The sequence below is a fragment of the Macrobrachium nipponense genome, chromosome 34, assembly GCF_015104395.2.
Source record: "Macrobrachium nipponense isolate FS-2020 chromosome 34, ASM1510439v2, whole genome shotgun sequence".
In the NCBI taxonomy this organism is placed as follows: Eukaryota; Metazoa; Arthropoda; class Malacostraca; order Decapoda; family Palaemonidae; genus Macrobrachium; species Macrobrachium nipponense.
The window spans coordinates 49,842,582-49,857,105 of NC_061095.1; the positions used below are offsets into that span (position 1 = coordinate 49,842,582).

Sequence of the window (14,524 nt, forward strand, 5' to 3'; positions counted from 1 at the left end):
CCTCACACTTGATTTCTCAACAAAGAGCACACTATCACTGCAACACTGCCCTCACACTTGCCATTCAAACAGAGGGCGTACTGTCATTTCTGCAGTGCACTCACGCCAACAAACTGTTATTTAAACACTAGACGCGCTATCAATCAACACCAGACCACAAAGACAGAGAGAGAGAGAGAGAGAGAGAGAGAGAGAGAGAGAGAGAGAGAGAGAGAGAGAGAGAGAGAGAGTTTCGGTGTAATTCACTTAGGTTCTAAAACATGGTCGTCTTTGCTCACTATACCAGGATAGATAGGAGTTATGTAGACTGGGTAAGAATATAGAATTCAGGCCAAAGGCCAAGTGCTCGGACCTATGAGGTCATTCAGCGCTGGAAGGGAAACTGAGAGTAAAAAAGGTTATGAAGGTATAACAGAATGAAAACCTCATAAAACAGTTGTTAGAAGAGGGTGGGAAGTAAATTGCATGAAAGAGAATACGAACGGCAGTACAGTAAAAAGCAATGCCTACGGTGCACCGCATTTAGTGCACAGACGGCACTACCCCCCAACGGGGTCAAACTAGTGATAAATCAATTTAAGAAACTGCTCACCAATTTGGAGAATGTCAACTCAGTAGCCTTGCAAAACCTCTCTTGATCATGCTAGAGTCAACTGACTTCTGAGAGAGAGAGAGAGAGAGAGAGAGAGAGAGAGAGAGAGAGAGAGAGAGAGGCAGGTTCGGATCTTAATTGGCATTCCTAGGCTAATGGCCGACGTGTAGCTTTTGCCAATTACGGGCCATTATAAGAATGCGGATTGGTCACTTGCAAAATGTTTGCCCCGGAGAGAGTGTCTCGAATCGGGAACTCTGTCAAACTAAAGATACAGACACACACACACACACTCGCATTCACCTGTCAGGGATTAAATCTAATCCCTCTTTTGTGCCGGCGTCCCAACTGGCTTTGTTAGACGGGGAAAAAAAATAATAAAAAAAAATAAATAAAAGTTGTTTGAGACGTTCAAATCTTGCGCTTATGTTAGCAAAACACTGAGGTTGGAGTCAATAAAACAGCGCCTGAGCCACTGGAAAGCTGTGTTTGTGTCAATAAAACACGGCGCTTAAGTTAATAAAGCACCGTTTACGCTAATAAGACATTGAGATAATGTCAGTTAAACGCCGAGATACAATCGATGAAACAAGCCTTCGGCTAATAAGACCTTGTGTTTATGTCCGTGTATCTCCGCAGTATGGTCAATAAACCACCTGTTGCGTTTTTTTCCAGAATATCTACCTCAATTAAAACACCGAGCTCTGGTCACCAAAACCTTAGGGTCACGTCTTTATTAAACAGTGTTCAGATCAATTTTAAATTAATCAAGCAATGTGACTTGAATACAGTATTCATGTCACTCATATCCTACGTTTACCTTGAATATGGAACAGAACAGAATATAGATTTCAGGCCAAAGGCCAAGCGCTGGGAACTATGAGGTCATTCAGCACTGGCATTCATAAAGTTTGAAAGGTGTAACAGGAGGTAAAAGCTCTTGCAATGCACAATGAATCAACTGTTAGGAGAGGGTTGATAAAAGTCGGGTGGAAGTGGGAGAATACGAACGGATCTAGGAAAATATATAAACTTTTGCTGACATCAACTAAACTCGAAAAGTGATTATTTATATATCTATGTATTAATTTATCATAATATTTTATAAGTGGGATCTCTTCTTTCTGCATTTCACTATACCTCCTCTTGTTTCTTTCTAATGAATATCATGATATTCTGTGGAAGCTTCAATTTCAAGTCAATCATTTGTTGGGTTTGTTCCATATCAATAGGATTCACCTACTGAATAATAATAATAATAATAATAATAATAATAATAATAATAATAATAATAATAATAAATATTCTTTGGAAGCGTGAATCTCAAGTCAGTGGTCCCTTTGGTGGATTTGTTCCATATGAAAAGGGTTCACCTACTGAGTAATAATAATAATAGGACCAATAAAACGAAGAGTTCATTCATTCAATTTACACAAAAACACTGCGAGACACAAAACCTCGCCCTAAGCTACCTAGAGGCAATCTAAAAAAAAAATAAACAAATTCAATGAAATCTATAAAAAATCAATTTAAAACCTTGGACTGATTTCTTGGTCCAGAAATTTTAACTCGACGGAGCGAGAAGTCGCAGCTTTAAAAAGGAAAAAAAAAAAAAAAAAAAGTCATTATTCGAGTTGCCACCTGCACTTATTCATTCTACCGTTACTCGACGGATTCAGAGAGAGAGAGAGAGAGAGAGAGAGAGAGAGAGAGAGAGAGGAGAGGAGAGAGAGAGAGAGAGAGAGAGATGAAGGCTTTCGTGAATAATTTTATTCACCTCTTTATGTTCCTTTTGATTCATTTAGTCTAAAAAATTTTTTTATTTTTTTGGACATTTTGTAATTATCCGAAGGACAGAGCTGGGTCTCTCTCTCTCTCTCTCTCTCTCTCTCTCTCTCTCTCTCTCTCTCTCTCTCTCTCTCTCTCTCTCTCTCTCTCTCTCTCTCTATGCACCTTCGGGGCATTGGGCAAGACCAAAAGATTAATCACGATTGATAATTGCCATCCGGATGTGAGAACAACCGACCCAGTACACAGACTAATCTTTCGCCCAGTGATGAATGCACCTCTGCTGCCACTTTTGAGAGAGAGAGAGAGAGAGAGAGAGAGAGAGAGAGAGAGAGAGAGAGAGTTGCAACAGATCTGGAGACTGTCGACGAGTTTTGTATAATGGCGGTGTTGCTAAGTTCTTTATGGATATCTTAGCTATTATTTTTTTTCTTAAAGAGATACCTACTACTGCCATGTGGAGTATGCTGTTTAAAAAAATGTTCTGTCATGTGGAGAGACTACTTAACAGCCTGGTCTTGTGGAGAGACTATTTAAAAGCCCTGTCATGTGGAGAGACTATTTAAAAGCCCAGTCATGTGGAGAGACTATTTAAAAGCCTGGTCATGTGGAGAGACTATTTAAAAATCTGGTCTTGTGGAGAGACTATTTAAAAGCCTGGTCATGTGGTGAGACTATTTAAAAGCCTGGTCATGTGGAGAGACTATTTAAAAGCCTGGTCATGTGGAGAGACTATTTAAAAGCCTGGTCATGTGGAGAGACTATTTAAAAGCCAGGTCATGTGGAGAGACTATTTAAAAGCCCTGTTATGTGGAGAGACTATTTAATAGCCCGGTCATGTGGAGCAACTATTTAAAAGCCCGGTTATGTAGAGAGACTATTTAAAAGCCCAGTCATGTGGAGAGACTATTTAAAAGCCCTGTCATGTAGAGAGACTATTTCAAAGCCTGGTCATGAGGAGAGACTATTTAAAAGCCCTGTCATGTGGAGAGACTATTTAAAAGCCTGGGCATGTGGAGAGACTATTTAAAAGCCTGGTCATGTGGATATACTATTTGAAAAGCCTGGTCATGTTGGAGAGACTATTTAAGACAGCCCTGGTGATGTGGAGAGACTATTTAAAAGCCAGGGCATGTGGAGAGACTATTTAAAAGCCTGGTCATGTGGAGAGACTATTTAAAAGCCTGGTCATGTGGAGAGACTATTTAAATGCCTGGTCATGTGGAGAGACTATTTAAAAGCCCTGTTATGTGGAGAGACTATTTAAAAGCCCGGTCATGTGGAGACTTTAAAAGCCAGGGCATGTGGAGAGACTATTTAAAAGCCTGGTCATGTGGAGAGACTATTTAAAAGCCTGGTCATGTGGAGAGACTATTTAAAAGCCTGGTCATGTGGAGAGACTATTTAAAAGCCTGGTCATGTGGAGAGACTGGAAGGCACACTTTGAGGAAAGAAGAGAGAAATCAACAAAGAATGAAGCTGACACAGACTGATATTCTATGGCCTTCTGAAGTCAACTCTTTAAAACCCTAAAACAGGAAGGACCTGCCCCCCCAGTCGAGGTTGCCGAAAGTTCTTTCCCGCCCGTACGACACCTCCACAAACCACTACAGCACTGACATGACACCAGTCGAGAGGGAATATTGGCTGGGGCAGAATATTCATCGCTGCGAGGCGCTGAGGGGGACCTGCACAAAAATGCTCGTGACACCGCACATATGTTCTGCGACACAGTGTAAAAATTCTTGTGACCAGCACAAAAATCCTTGTGTGACACTGCACAAACATGCTTGTATGACACCGCACAAAAATGTTAGTGTGACACCGCACAAAAATGCTCGTGCGACGATGCACAGAAATGCTCATGTGACACCAAACAAAAATGATCGTATGACACTGCTGTCATCTTTGCATCATTCTTAAGGCGACTACCTAACGAAGACAAATATGTGACACCTTCAATTTTGTGCCAAATAAATTTGAAATAAATTGCAAGACACTACAAGTGACAGACAACATGCTCAATGCAGATGAGTGACAATTCCAGAGTGATATATCATGCTCATTTGACACCTACGATGTCAAAAAAAGTGTTCATGTAACACTGCTGATATCAAGAAATGTGGCCATGTGACACTGTCGATATCACAAAACATGCGCAAGTGTGACATTGCCAATATAAGAAAATTTCATATGACACTCAATATACAAAAATGTGTTTAAGTGGCACTTCCTTTATCAGAAAATGCGCTTTAGTGACACTGCCAATACGAGAAAACATGCCCATGTGACACTGTCAATGCAAAAAAGAAAAAAAAATGCATGCTCGTGTGACACTGATATCAGACAACATGCCCATGTGACACTACCGATGTCAAAAAAAGGCATGTTCCGAATGACACCACCTCAGTCTCAGTAGTCACAGGAACCGTTTCACAAACGTCATGCGTGACCTCGGTGTCACAAGTCGTCTCACCTTCGTAGATGACTTCCATCTTCACGCGGAAGGGCGGGTGGACCATCTTGGCTGACCCCTGAATTTCGTGAGGTCACTGTGAGGTCACTGTGTGAGGAGTGAGCCAATCAGGATAAAAGCAATGCTTTGTCATTACGGATTGAGCCGAGTATATGTCCCCCCCCCCCCCTACCCCCCTACCCCCCATCCCTGCCCCCAGGCATTAATCATACCCACTCGGACGGTGCTCTCTCTCTCTCTCTCTCTCTCTCTCTCTCTCTGGACAGGATTCGTTTATGAATCAGTGAAGACAACAGGTCTCCTTCTTCAGTATTCGGCGTTTGCACCGGCCCCCGACTCGCCTCGTATCTCCGCCTTAATTATTTATTCTGGGGCGGTGTTCTCCGGTCGAGAGAGAGAGAGAGGGGAAAGGAGAAGAGAGGAGGAAGGGGAGAGGAGGGGAGAGAGGAAAGAGAAGGAGAGAGGAGAGAGAGAATCAATGACTTGGCTTCTACTACTTAGTTATCTTAATTATTTTGCATGTCTTGTTTTAGATCTTTTTGATTCACTTCTCTTTCTCTTTCTTTCTCTCTCTCTCTCTCTCTCTCTCTTTTCTTACCACCTTACCTCACTTACTTAACCATTCTCTCTCTCTCTCTCTCTCTCTCTCTCTCTCTTGTTGTTGTTGTGGAGTTTTCTCAAGGCTACAAGGTAAATTGGAACCGCTTAAGATCGTTTAAAATATATTAAGCTCAATGTTGCTCTGAGCATTATCATCTTATTCCCTGTTATCATGCTATTATTATTATTATTATTATTATTATTATTATTATTATTATTATTATTATTATTACTAATATTATTAACCAAATCTTCACGGAGACTAAAAGAATAGTTAAATACAAATGTATGCTATATAATAAATAAAAATGATAAATATTGTTCTTTGCTAGGGTTCAACATGACAATAGATGCTCATTTGATGACATCTTGCTCCATTTCATTAATATACTCTCAACCTACGTCATGCAGGAGAAAAACTCTCTCTCTCCCTCTCTCTCTCTCTCTCTCTGTGGATGCTGGACCGAACTGGAAAGTCTCTCTCTCTCTCTTTCTCTCTCTCGTCGACACAATCAGACTGCGTGAGACACTGACTCCCTGAAAGTTGGTCTGATCGAGAGACGGTCTCGTTTTCAACTCTCTCTCTCTCTCTCTCTCTCTCTCTCTCTCTCTCTCAGGAAGTTTGTTTGAACGAAAGATGGTGTCACGGTTTCAAGTCTCTCTTTTTCTCTCCTGGCCTGAACCTTATCCTTATTGTAAAGTTTCACGGATTTAATATTTCTCTCTCTCTCTCTCTCTCTCTCTCTCTCTCTCTCTCTCTCTCTCCGTGTGTGGAGACTGTCTGAACCTTAGACAGTCTTCTTGTAGTCTCATGGATTTCATATCTCTCTCTCTCTCTCTCTCTCTCTCTCTCTCTCTCTCTCTCTCTCTCTCTCTCTCTGTGCCTAATTTATTACTCTGTGCGTGCTGCCCTGTGCGAGTGCATCCTCTCACCCTCTCAGAGTGACACTGTCAACAGAGCTGAACACAATCTTTATCCGGGCTCTGCCGAGTCAGACTCTCTCCCTCCAGTTGACACTTCGCATCTCGCCAGATAAAACCTCAGGTGGAGTGAGATAATGACAGGTTCTCAGGCCCAAATTACCCGATGTGTGTGTGTGTGTGTTTGGGGGGGGGGGGGGGGGGGGGAGGTAGGGGGACGCTTCAAGGGCTGGATTGAACGGGGGACGCCAAGAATACTATGTATATGAAAAGAGGAAACGGGGGATGTTGGATGCCCACGAATCGGAATAGCATACAAAGAATCCTTGTGACACTGGAGTTGATATTTGTTGCTTCCGTTTCAGAGAGAGAGAGAGAGATGAGAGAGAGAGAGAGAGAGAGAGAGAGAGAGAGAGAGAGAGAGAGAGAGAGAGAGCATGCGTTTCTGAAAGCATAAATCAATGCGAGTGCATGAATGGAGCGTATGCCTGTTTGACAGGCGTTTATTCTTCTTCTCTATAATAATAATAATAATAATAATAATAATAATAATAATCAAAAATAAATAAATCAGGCAAAGATCCCCCCCCCTCGGGACTTATGGTATCAGAACGGATAGGGTGATACTGCAAACAGACCAGACGTGACGTTGATTGACAAAGTCAAGAAGAAAGTATCACTCATTGATGTCGCAATACCATGGGACACCAGAGTTGAGAGAAAGAGGGATAAAAAAGGATAAGTATCAAGATCTGAAAATAGAATAAGAAGGATCTGGGATATCCAGTGGAAATCGTACCCATAATCATAGGAGCACTAGGCACGATCCCAAGATCCCTGAAAAGGAATCTAGAAAAACTAGAGGCTGAAGTAGCTCCGGGCCTCATGCAGAAGAGTGTGATCTAGAAACGGCACACTATAGTAAGAAGAGTGATGGACTCCTAAGGAGGCAGGATGCAACCCGGAACCCCACACTATAAATACCACCCAGTCGAATTGGAGGACTGTGATAGAGCAAAAAAAAAAAAACAAAAAAAAAAAAAAATAATAATAAGCTAAAAAGACTATAAATTTGGTATGCTCTCTTACGAAGATGAAAAGGTTTGAAAGAGAGAAAAATATAAGAACTAAAATAAAGAATAACAAAGAAAGACAGTAAAACGAATCGGAGATCTTGATTATATCTGCTGTCAGGACAATAAACCAACTTCTCAAAAATATTCAATTAGAAAGACTGATCATTTGCAGTGAGCAATAAACCAACTTCTCCAATAATTCAATCGGAAAGACTGATCATTTGCTATGAGAGCAATACACCAACTTCTCCAATAATTCAATCGGAAAGACTGATCATTTGCTGTAAGAGCAATAAACCAACTTCTCCAATAATTCAATCGGAAAGACTGATCATTTGCTGTAAGAGCAATAACCACTTCTCCAAGTAATTCAATCGGAAAGACTGATCATTTGCTGTAAGAGCAATAAACCAACTTCTCCAATAATTCAATCGGAAAGACTGATCATTTGCTGTAAGAGCAATAAACCAACTTCTCCAATAATTCAATCGGAAAGACTGATCATTTGCTGTAAGAGCAATAAACCAACTTCTCCAATAATTCAATCGAAAGACTGATCATTTGCTGTAAGAGCAATAAACCAACTTCTCCAATAATTCAATCGGAAAGACTGATCATTTGCTGTAAGAGCAATAAACCAACTTCTCCAATAATTCAATCGGAAAGACTCTGATCATTTGCTGTAAGAGCAATACACCAACTTTTCCAACAATTTCTGGGTTAATCCTAACATAAGATCCCTACCAAAGTATGTGAGGAGAAGGAGTGAGGTAGATTTCCCATGTGTGTGTCCCCAGAGACAAGCTGAGTTTTTATCGCAAGTGCAAATGTACTTAGTCATCTGTGCCCCTGCCAGGACCATACCCCAACTGTTTTCTAGTTCCTTCGCCCAACTTTCACTGGATTACGCCAATGTGGCACATATTCTCTTTTGTTCATGTGATACAGATATTTTCTTTTGCCAATGTGACATTTTTCCTTTTGTCAATGTGAGACATATTTTGATATTTCTTTTTGCCAATGTGAGACATATTTTGATATAATATTTTCTTTTGACAATGTGAGACAGATATTTTGATATAATACTTTCTTTTGACAATGTGAGACATATTTTGATATAATATTTTCTTTTGACAATGTGAGGCATATTTTGATATAATATTTTCTTTAGACAATGTGATACACATTTTGATATAATATTTTCTTTTGACAATGTGAGACATTTTGATATAATATTTTCTTTTGACAATGTGAGACATATTTTGATATAATACTTTTCTTTTGTCAATGTGATGCAGATGTTTTCTTTAGCCAATATGAGGCAGATAGTATTTTCTTTTTCCAATGTGATACATAATTATGTTTTCTTTTGTCAACGTGAGACAGATTTTTTTTTGGCCAATGTGAGACAGATGTTTTCGTTTGTCTATGTTTGATTGATTGGAGAAGTTTCTTTTATCAGTGTAAGATTGATTGGAGAAGTTTTCTTTTATCAGTGTAAGACAGACATCTTCTTTTGTCAGGTGAAGTTTCTTTTATCAGTGTAAGATTGATTGGAGAAGTTTTCTTTATCAGTGTAAGACAGACATCTTCTTTTGTCAGGTGAGACATATTTTCCTTTGACAATTAAGACATATTTTCTTTTGCCAGTTTGAGATATTTTCTTGTACCAATTAAGACATATTTTCTTTTGCCTCTTGAGACATTTTTTTGCCAATTAAGACATTTTCTTTTGCTAATTGAGACATATTTTCTTGTGCTAATTGAGACATATTTTCTTTTGCTAATTGAGACATATTTTCTTTTGCTAATTGAGACATATATTATTTTGCCAATGTAAGACAGATATTTTGATATACTTTCTTTTTCCAATGTGAGATAAGATATTTTCTTTAACCAAATATTTTTGGAGATGTTGGTCTAAGCTCGTCTAAACTTATTCTTCACAAATTCTTCCAAAGGACTTTCATCTTTTCCTAGACATCTCTTCTCTACACGAATTCGTCTTCCTGGCCTTTTCCTAGAGTATTTTATTCTTCCCAGATCTCTCCTACACACATAGAGATCGTTCGTCTAAACCCCTTCTCTACATAAATTTTCGCTTACTCGGGGAGTAAGCCTAGAAAATACTTTGTTGTTGTTGTTCCTGTTTCCGTTGGGGGGTCGGAAAGGTCTACGGGCGAGCCTAAAAAGGTCTGAAAAAGGTGTCTCGCGTCGAGTTAAATATACAGGATTTTTAGGATTGGATATTTGTGATGTATTTATTAGAATGAAAATGTAAAAAATATTAAATAAGGTGCATGTTAACAGTACGGAAAAATTATTTCTAAAATACTGTGTATTTATCTTAAGTCTCGCGGGTGAAACAAGGCTCTATTTGACCGTAGATTTTAGCGCGTTTTAATTTACGTTAAAAGTGAGGAATCTGATGTTTACAACTTATGCGTGAGGGGAAAATCATACATGCGTCCCAAGTAAGCTGGAGGTCGGATCACGCCTTCTTCTTTTTAAGCTCTGCTAAATGCTAATGATCCCCTCTTCGCAAGGCCTGTACAATATGATATCCATTCAATAATCATGAAGGATACAGACCCTAAATAAAAGTCGTTCTGGAAAGAGCAGGTTATGGCCGGTATCCATGAATGTCTATAGTGTAACCTTAACCTACCACTGACTATTCATGTCAGGATACATAAGAAGACTACAATTGAATTTCGAATGACATTAAGACGCAGCATCAGAAACTGTTCGGTTCATTATACTGAAATTACCTTTGATTGCGTCACGTGACAAGACCTCTTTCTCTCTTCCCTATATTTTACTTTCTTTGTCCCTCTATTTCTCTTATTTCTCTTCCTGCCTCTCTTTCTTTAAACACTCAACTGAAAACCCTAATTCTGGACAGTTGACAGATAATGAATTAGCCCACAGAGACAAGAGAGACAGACATGTTACGGAAAATGTGATAAATAAGTAAATATGAGAATATGAAAACCTGATAAAACAGATAAACACGAAGCAACAGACAATGAAACCGATACACCTGAAATTCAGGAGACGTCAGCAGTAGCAGAAGAAGAAGCAGCAGAGAGCAGGAACGAATGTGCTCCTGGTTTAAACATTTGGAGATCAGAGGATTCCACAACTGCGCCAGGCAGACTGACTCTTCCACCTTTCAGTTGCAGCCAAGGTGTAAAACTCTTAGCAAACTGGTTATTTTAAAGCTGATACTAGATATCGACACACTGTTTGCAGCGGTAGCCTGCCCAGGGTTGCCAACAAAGCAAGCTAGGTCAGGTCAAGAAGATAAACATTTTCAGGTTACAAGCGAAGAGAAGTCAATGTTCCCTGTCATTATCAAACTCACTCTGGTTGAGAGTAAGCAAAAATTATGTTTAAAGGCACAGAGAGAAACTAAAGGGCAAAAATAAACTTTTAAGGGCCCATATGGAAACTAAAATGCAAAAGATTACTGTTTAAAGGTCCAGATAGAAACTAAAGGGCAAAAATAAATGTTTAAACTAATAAATAATCTTTGGTAATATGAAAACTTTTCGAGTTTGAACTGAATCCCATTAGCAAGGTTTAGATAAGAAAAAGAAATCGATCTCCTGTCATTCTTAGTCTTGCTGACTTCTGAGTACATATTCTCAACTACTACTAACTACTACTACTACTACTACTACTACTACTACTACTACTACTAATAATAATAATAATAATAATAATAATAATAATAATAATAATAATAATAAAAAAAACAAGCCTCCTATAGACACCTGACACAAGATATATTTTCCATTCACACAATAATCACAGAGAAAGGCTCAAAACTAGCAATAGGCGACATATCTTGGTATTCCTAATTCAAATTTGCAAGCTGCAAGCTGCCGCTGGCCTTATGCTAGCATAGCTCGTATCACAACACATGGGAATAACTTCTGTTCACTTGAAGAATCCCACACCAGAATTCCAGGAGATTTTTTTTTTTTTTTTTTCTGGTTTTCAGTCACTCCAAAACCAACTCTTAAGGACTCGAAAACCAGTGAGATCTTTTTTCCAGTTCTAAGTCACTTCACAACACGGGCACTACTTGTAATATGTAAGTTATCTTATGTAATTACTTATATACGAATACTGGTGCGTTTGTCTTATAGATTCCACCTTCACATGTTTTCTCGTTCACAACAATTGGTGTTCTTTCTCTGAAGGAGTTCACTGAACAGGTCAACTGTCTTCATAGTTTGTTCTGTACTAAAGTGGGGGCACTTTTGGGCAATCACAATCAACCCTGCCAGCATCTCCACCAGGTGTATACAGAGAGAGAGAGAGAGAGAGAGAGAGAGAGAGAGAGAGAGAGAGAGAGAGAGACTGTCCCAGCCACGCGTTTGTAAGTTACAGGTAGGAGAGACGAGGGAGATCCGATTATATCTCACTGAGGGAATAAGCACGTAACTTCAACACCGCGGACGACGGATCCCCATCGGAATTCGCAGTCAAGAGCTAAATGAATCACTTTATATATAGATATGTATTTCACCTAGAGAGAGAGAGAGAGAGAGAGAGAGAGAGAGAGAGAGAGAGTACCTGCGCACTCACTGACTACCACAGACTGTACTGGGGTAACCAACCACTTCCACAGGAGGGTCCCTTTTCCTCCAGCAAATAAGGATGAGGTCCCCCCCACCCCCACCACCCCCCCGTTCACTCACTCGCTCAAACCACCTACCCTCCACCCACCCACCCGCCTCCCTAACATGACCTCCAACACACACCCCTCCCCTCCCTCCCCTCTCTCTCCCACCAAGCCCCCGCAACGCCCGCCAGAAAGTTTCATTCATATATGCGTTAACATCACTCACGGAGAGAGAGAGAGAGAGAGAGAGAGAGAGAGAGGAAACAAACGACGTCATTCCTAGTAAGAGAGAGAGAGAGAGAAGCAGGCGCTGTATATCGTGTATAAAAGATGTCGAGGAATCTACATGATATTTTGGACGGTTCTGCCGGAGTGTTGCAAGGCTCCGGAGGCGTTCCCCTTCCCCCTTTTTCCCCCCCCCCAACCCCAGTCCCCCTCCCCCACCCTCCCCCTTCCACCAACAGGTCAGTCAGTTCGTGGGGGAACCCGGGCCTTGCCCCGGCCTGGGCACAGGATGTAACCACCGTCTCTCTCTCTCTCTCTCTGTCGATGCGACACCATTTTTAAACCGTTTGCCGTCGTGACTTATTCTCTCGAAGAGTGATAGTGCCATCCAGTTATATTTCTCTCTCTCTCTCTCTCTCTCTCTCTAAATAAATAACTTCAAAATTCAAACGAAAGCATTGCCATTACCATTCATTTCATTACCATTAGAAATTGTGAAAATGATATTTATGCCGATCCTCAATAACTTATGATTACAACATGAAGTTTTATTTGTCCGTTTTCAAAGTACCCGAACGGACTTACAAATCATACAGGTCCTAAGTTTAGTAAAGGACGAAAGTCGAAAGGCCTCGCTGCCTCCTCCAACAGGATTATGTTTACTGCCTATGAAGTGTATGTTAACTTTACACTTGTATTTTGACGAAAATCTAACTTGCAAAAGTGTGTCTTGTACCCAAAATCCATAGAACAAGGTCTATAGATTGAAGGTCTGTAAGGTTAGGTCTTTAGGTAAAAAAATCTATAGGTCTACAGATCAATGCCTGTAGCTTTAAGTCTATGGACTAAAGGTCTGATGATTAAAGGTCAGTAGGTTTAGGTTTTAGGTTAAAAGTTTATAGAATATTCTATAGCATAAGGTCTATAGATTAAAAGTCTATAGATTTAGGTCTACAGATCAATGTCTGAAGATTTAGGTCTATATGTTAAAATTCTATAGAAAAAATCTACAGAATAACTTCTATAGAATAAAGTCTACAGAATAAAGCCTGTAGATGAAATGACTATAGATTAAAGGGCCATAAATTCAGGTCTTTAGCATTAAGTTACAGAATAAGTTCTATAGACTAAAGGTCTATAAAAATAATGTCCATGGAATAAGGTCTATAGATTAAAATTCTATAGAATCAAGACTACAGATGAAAAGGTCTCTAAAGCAAAGTCTATAATTGTGGTCTAAAGACAAGTGATCTGACTTTGGGAGCGATACAAAAGCAACTTCTGATGGAGACTGGAACTTTTGTGAGAGGATGTTCCTCAATTTTGCTTCCAGAGTTCAGAAACTGGAATCCAGCGTTCCATTACCGTTGCTCTCAGTCACCTAATTTCATTACTATTATTATTATTATTCGGAAGAGGGCCACTGACTGGAAATTCAAGCTTCCAGAAATTATTATTATTATTATTATTATTGTTATTATTATTATTATTATTATTATTATGGAACAAGCCCACCAAAGGGGCCACTGACCTGAAATCCAAGCTTGCAGAGAATATTATTAAGGTGTTCATTTGAAAGAAGTAACAGAAGGTAATTGAGACTAGTAATCAGAAAAACAGACAAATGAACAAATTAATAAATAAATATATGTCCCTTTCGGTGCTGGATGACCTCATAGGTCCCAGCGCTTGGCCTTTGGCCTAAATTCTATATTGCACTCACCCAGCACTGTGAGGGCGAACGTAGCTTCCAGTCACGCTAAGCTGAAATAATACACATTCAACTTGCACTTTAATACTCTCATTACATTTTGATTTATTTATCAATTTGTTCATTTATCTGTTTGTTTTGTTTTTTTCTAAGTACTGATCTCTTCTCTCTGTATTTTTCCATTACCTTCTGTTACTTCTTTCGAATGAGCATAATAATAATAATAATAGTAATAATAATAATAATAATAATAATAATAATATTCTTTGAAGCTTGAATTTCTTGTTTCAGTCGTGGCCCCTTTGGTGGGCTTGTTCCATATGAATAGGGTTCGTCTCCTGAATAATAATAATATAATAATAATAATAATAATAATAATAATAATAATAATAATGTCTTGTTGAAGTCATCAATTAAACTTGTGTATTTTGATATTCTACTTAAGATTTTCATCTATTTATAAAAGAAATTAGAAAAAAGTAAAAAATGTTAACCCTAA

At 39.2% G+C, this 14,524-nt stretch overlaps 1 protein-coding gene across 7 annotated transcripts in view; it reads right to left on the reverse strand.

Annotated features, from left to right (window-relative positions):
• Positions 1-14,524, reverse strand: part of LOC135208054 (cAMP-dependent protein kinase type II regulatory subunit-like) — a 333,802-nt gene that overhangs the window by 90,113 nt on the left and 229,165 nt on the right. The window contains exon 1 of one of the 7 annotated variants that reach the window (XM_064240195.1): positions 12,041-12,122. The exons of 5 other annotated variants lie outside the window; for them this stretch is intronic. Coding sequence is in view for 1 of the 2 variants with exons in the window: in XM_064240196.1 (XP_064096266.1) it covers positions 4,857-4,902 (46 nt within the window). In the remaining variant the exon portion in view is untranslated. Of the gene's footprint in view, positions 1-4,856; positions 4,931-12,040; positions 12,123-14,524 lie in introns of those variants that run through there. One more of the 7 variants, XM_064240196.1, reaches the window with a different exon arrangement.